Source organism: Ascaphus truei, chromosome 19 (genome assembly GCF_040206685.1).
Source record: "Ascaphus truei isolate aAscTru1 chromosome 19, aAscTru1.hap1, whole genome shotgun sequence".
Taxonomy (NCBI): Eukaryota; Metazoa; Chordata; class Amphibia; order Anura; family Ascaphidae; genus Ascaphus; species Ascaphus truei.
Window position 1 is genome coordinate 1,381,130 of NC_134501.1, and position 6,241 is coordinate 1,387,370.

At 41.9% G+C, this 6,241-nt stretch overlaps 1 protein-coding gene across 2 annotated transcripts in view; it reads left to right on the plus strand.

Annotated features, from left to right (window-relative positions):
* The window catches only part of SHCBP1 (SHC binding and spindle associated 1), a 41,581-nt gene extending 35,900 nt beyond the window's left edge, over positions 1 to 5,681 (plus strand). For both annotated transcript variants that reach the window (XM_075576288.1, XM_075576289.1), the window contains exons 12-13: positions 1,040 to 1,181; positions 2,015 to 5,681. In XM_075576288.1, coding sequence (XP_075432403.1) covers positions 1,040 to 1,181; positions 2,015 to 2,343 — 471 coding nt within the window. In that variant the 3' untranslated portion in view covers positions 2,344 to 5,681. The remainder of the gene's footprint in view (positions 1 to 1,039; positions 1,182 to 2,014) is intronic.
* The last annotated feature ends 560 nt before the right edge of the window (positions 5,682 to 6,241 follow it).

Here is a 6,241-nt window from a genome sequence, read left to right on the forward strand (position 1 = left end):
TTAATGTGGTCCTAGGGGGGACGGCACCTTTACACCAAAGTATTGTAATGTAGAGATTCTCCGGGTAAAAGATGGTCATCAGACGTTCCCTGCATATCTTGTTAATGTAGCAGTCCTGGAAGACGCGTTCTTCTCTCTCCCAGACTCAAAGCTGCTTTTATGTGCGAGAGTGAAAGTATTTCCAACAAACAGACCTGTGCTGGGTCAGCAATGTTGATTCAGTGTTGTGTGCGCTCCATTTAACCTGCAGTAATGGCAAACTGTGCATTCTTTTAATACAATATGCTCCCTATTCGGTATTCTGGAACCGCTTTTCTTCTCGTCAGGGAAGCCACCTAGTGCAGAGGGGTATTGTTCCCCTGCACTTATAGGTATTTTGCTTTACCAGCCTATTGAGGTTATAGCACATTACCACTCCCATTGCTATAATTATAGCGATCTAGCACATAGGGGACTGCACTCAGTTGGCTATAGTGTATTAATTCAGATTTAAGGCACCTTGCAAATCCTAGCTATACCGAGTACTATTCCGTGTTTCTATCAATCCTTCCTTGTTTTTAACCTTTTTTCCCTTATTTTTTGCACTTTTATTATTTCACCAATTTGTTATGTTTTGCTACTCCTATATTTCCAATTAAAAGCCGAGTTCCAATGAGCCATGGGGTGCACTATGAACGCAATTCTTTCCTTACCCAGTCTGCATAATCCAATTATACATGGATATATATATATATTGGCTGCCTCCTCGCTCCTATAACCTCTCATCCTCGGTCTACAAGGGGTAGGAGTCTAAAATATGAAAGCCTACATTTGGTAAAAGACACCTTACTGCCGGCTCATAGGAACCCGGTATGACATAGCACCACTTAATAAACATGGGCTTACTGCTAGATATCGGACCTGGGTGAATGTTGAGTTCTTGAGTTACTCAACGTGCATACCCCAACCTATATAATACAATGTGCCGTAACGGCTTTCCGTTAATGTGATATGGTTATTGGGCAGTATATTCGTATGACTTCTCTATTCTTCACTGTAGGACTTTATCGATGAGATTTGCGACCTCCCTAAAATAATCATGGAGAACAACGTCATACACAACAATGAGGGCTACGCTGTGGTCTTGGTTAAACCTGCCACTCTCTTGGACACCGAAAAACCTGTTACTGAGGATCTTGAAGGTAACCTGTGCCTGTGACCTCTAGGCCCATTACTGGTACCTGGTTGGCATTGCATTTTTACTTGGACTGTCATGTTGTAGATCAGGACTGCTCCACGTGCGGGCTACAATTCTGCTTTGCTTGGACCACAGGGAAGTCTATAGGAGCAACTTCCTGCCCTCCTTTTTGCTCTCTGTTGACCCGCTCTTGGAGGGAGGCGGTAGTCGTACCATATTGTCTAGACTGTATTCATTTAAGAAAATTAATTGGGTGGCCATGTTTTAAGTTGAGTCTTAAAGCTGCAGACCAAGCAATATCCTACATGTGTTTTATTTAATAAATCAGTTCCGTACTATGAGAAAATACTTGTAGCATTTTTTTTTTTTTAAACTCTGAGTTACATTTTGAATATATTATAATGGAACAAGCATTTTTTGTTTCTATAGCAACCATTTACAAAGTCACATCCCCTTCCTCTTCTGAAACAGGCTCTGGCACACCCCTTTGAGCCCTGCCCTCTCTCTAACAGTGCACCGATTGAATCTAGGGACTGCCTGGTCACATGATCTTCCCCACAAAACTTTGCATCTTTGATCCTCTTCTGCTGCACTGACAGTCATTTAGTGAACTCCCAAGCCGAATCCTCACTGATTGGCAATTTAGCCAATTACTTACCATTGTGTGAATTGTATTGATGCACATATTAAACTGGAGGGCGGAGAGGAAATGGCAGCTTGGACTGCTGCTTTAAGTATAATGGGCTAATGCAGGTGTTAAGAGTAGGAGCTGATCAGGTATGGAGTTAGGTTGTTTTTGTTCATTAAATTTCAACAGTGATTCCTATTTTGCTATAGGTGGTAATTCGGATGATAATATGACAGAGGATAATCCTGAAATACACACCATACATCCTGAATCAAATGAGCCCAAAGAGCCTACAAATGTAGAAGATGCAGCAAGCCAGCAGTCTGAAGCTTGCGAGGAAGTTGAAGGTAACCATGCCATCGCAAATGAACTGGCTGCCACCTCAAGAAGCAAAAGCCAGATGAACAAGAAAAGGCTAAGCACCCTGGGGATCACAAAAGCCAACGACGACTTGACTTCCCAAGAGATGTTTGTCACCATAGTGGGGAATCAGTTTAAACGGAACGGGAAAGGAAGCTTTGGGACGTTTCTCTACTGACACCTCACTTGCCGCACAGAGGATTTGAACACAATGACCTACATTGCTGATGCTTCCTGACGTGTACAAATGGCTGGATCTTAATCATGTTTGTTCACTTGGTTGTCCTCTTAAATCCACAATATTCACTTTAATGCGATACATTGCACGTGTACATACACCATGCATCTCTTTCTGCACATACACCATGCATCTCTTTCTGCACATGCACCATGCATCTCTTTCTGCACATGCACCATGCATCTCTTTCTGCACATGCACCGTGCATCTCTTTCTGCACATACACCATGCATCTTAATGCACATACACCATGCATCTTAATGCACATACACCATGCATCTCTTTCTGCACATACACCATGCATCTCTTTCTGCACATGCACCATGCATCTCTTTCTGCACACGCACCATGCATCTCTTTCTGCACACGCACCATGCATCTCTTTCTGCACACGCACCATGCATCTCTTTCTGCACACGCACCATGCATCTCTTTCTGCACACGCACCATGCATCTCTTTCTGCACACGCACCATGCATCTCTTTCTGCACACGCACCATGCATCTCTTTCTGCACACGCACCATGCATCTCTTTCTGCACACGCACCATGCATCTCTTTCTGCACACGCACCATGCATCTCTTTCTGCACACGCACCATGCATCTCTTTCTGCACACGCACCATGCATCTCTTTCTGCACACGCACCATGCATCTCTTTCTGCACACGCACCATGCATCTCTTTCTGCTCGTGCTTTCTCCTTTCACACCTTCCCTTCTGATGTTGGGGCACTCTAGGGCAGGGTAGGCAACTCCAGTCCCCAAGGGCCACCTAAGGGTCAGGTTTTAATGATTTCCCTGCTTCAGCACATATGTCTCAATCAGTAGCTCAGTCAATGACTGCCCATCTGTGCTGAAGCAGGGATATCGTTAAAGCCTGACCTGGTGGTGGCCCTTGAGGACTGAAGTTGTCCACTCCTCCTGTAGGGCATATCTGCTTGTGAATTTTAAGACCGTGCATCTGCTTTTTAACCCCTTTACTGCCTAACAATCTGCAGTGCATTGCTGCCCACCGGACCTGACGAGAGAACATTTTTGCCAGTTCTGATGATGCAAGTAATGGGATAGAAGCTGTTCCACGGAAATCTCTGTTACCATGCGTAATAAGAACTGGACCGATAAAAGGAAATATAGCTTTTTAAGAGTTGTTAGATTTTGTCCCCCACAAAAAAATAGTTTTTTGCTGCTACTGCGCTTTACCGGAAATAAGAATAAGCTGCGATTATCACTTCTGAATAATTCAAGCTTTCAGCGGCTCCCACCTTTCTCAGCCCATGTATTATGTATTTTGTTTAAATACATTTCTAAATTAAGGTCTTGTACATCTGAACAAGGGAACCCGATTATAGCTGCCACTGGGAACCTTACGTTCACTAAGCAATTGCTGAAGCGCCTTTATTGAAGGTAAATGGATTTCATTAAATAATTGAATATTACACTTGTCTGTCAAATTCATGAGTGACCTTACATGACCGTCCTTCCCATGTAATGATTGTTTTGTCAAATGCACAGTTTGGTGCTGCTGGTAAAGAAAAGTGGATCAGTGTTTTGCACATTTGTATATGAATGAGTTACTTGGGCCAATATACTGTATACATTTGATCAATTTAAGTCCTGAGAGGCCTTGCACTAGAGAGGAATGATGTAGCACTTGGTAATGATACCGTAGATGTAACAACTTGGTATTTACAATGACACTGCATCTGTTCACACCATTAATTGCATAAAGTCTCATCAAGGTACAGTCCTTCCAAAGGCCAAATTGAACCAAGTACATTCACACTTAACCCGTTTGCTGCTAGAACAAAGGCTACAGTAATACATGTGGGTGAATGAGCTACAGTAATACATGTGGGTGAATGAGCTACAGTAATACATGTGGGTGAATGAGCTACAGTAATACATGTGGGTGAATGAGCTACAGTAATACATGTGGGTGCATGAGCTACAGTAATACATGTGGGTGAATGAGCTACAGTAATACATGTGGGTGAATGAGCTACAGTAATACATGTGGGTGAATGAGCTACAGTAATACATGTGGGTGAATGAGCTACAGTAATACATGTGGGTGAATGAGCTACAGTAATACATGTGGGTGAATGAGCTACAGTAATACATGTGGGTGAATGAGCTACAGTAATACATGTGGGTGAATGAGCTATAGTAATACATGTGGGTGAAAGAGCTACAGTAATACATGTGGGTGAATGAGCTACAGTAATACATGTGGGTGAATGATACCTTTTAATTACAGAAATCAGACACTGAAGTATTTTTTACTTTTTAAAGTTGGTTGGTAAATCGGGGTAACTGCGATTTGGGAGGAGTTTGATTTCCCCTGGCTACTCCCTTTTATGTGACGTCACTGTTTCATAGGCTCCGCCTCCCCGCCGTCCTCTCCCTGATTGGTTGGTTTTCTGACCATGTCTGGGTGGGTTAAGGGTGGAGGAAATGTTTGATTGACCAGCGTTCTCCATTCATAGGCCCGAGAACTTTTAGAAAGAAACTGAAGCAGTTGTATATTTGCCTTAAGCATGGTTACACCTAAGGAAGCTAATTATTTGGTAATTTTATTTAAAACTTTTCTTCTTTTTTTTTTATTTTTACAATGTCCATTTGCTTTTTATTTACTATGTTACACAATGATTGCATGCAACGTTAATGCAATTTTAAAAATGAATTTGAAAAACGTTATATTAAATGTTTGGGGAGGAGGGGTTACGTTTGATTGTGCATGGAATAATATTGTTTTGGCATCTTGGTGTATGGATAAAAAAAATATTTGAGTATCTTGAAGGCGCTCAGAGCTTGGCACAGTGTCAAATAGCTTGCTTTTCCAACAAAAAAAGATTTAAAAAGTCTAAAATTGCAATATGTAAATGTACTTGTTTGTACCATGCTTTTGTGTGGTGAGCGATTTATTATCTGAAATCCATGGTCATGATGAAGCCCCCTGCCCTTATTTAAACACCTGAACGGGAGATTTAAAGCATTATTAGAACCAGCCAGTAAAGATGACGTTAATATGAACCAAACCTTCATACGATTACACACTTCGGGCTATTTTAAAGTGTTTTCTGTTCACGGAACACCTATAGATTATAAAAGCATTACAGCCGCTAATAACTGCACGGGATCACTGGTCATCTTTCCAACTCGGGAAGGGACAGCGGCTACACACAATGTTCTGAATGCTCTAAAGCAGGGGCGATAACTCCAGTCCTCAAGGTCACCAACCGGTCAGGTTTTCAGGATATCCCTACTTCAGCACAGGTGGCTCAGTCTTTGACTGAGCCACTGATTGAACCACCTGTGCTGAAGCAGGGTTATCCTGAAAACCTGACCGGTTGGTGGCCCATGAGGACTGGAGTTATCCAACCTGCTCTAAAGCCATATTAACTCTGGCACAGGAAGAGTTCAACTACATTAAAACTAACGGATCTTACATCCTCCCAAACAGGGAAATGACAATAGAGAAGGGAACTGAAATCTTCCCGAGCACGGAAAGGATTGCTACACAGCGTATTGATTGGGAACAAATAATGGGGAAATTGGTAAGGGTTTTTTTGTGTACATTCTGAATTATGATTTTTATTGTGACAAATTGTATTGTACACGAGGGCTCATACTGCGATCTACCATAAAAATAAAAAGCTGCTTTAACGTCCATCCTATTCCCTGTTCCTTCAGTCGTTTATTTCCATTTTCTTGACTCGGATGATTGTTTTGCAGAAATCTACAATCGCACTCTGCTTTCAACGTATTAAAGAAAAAATCTTTCACTTTCAACTGTCATGTAATTGTGTTGGATCTGATAATTCATGGGATAAAATGT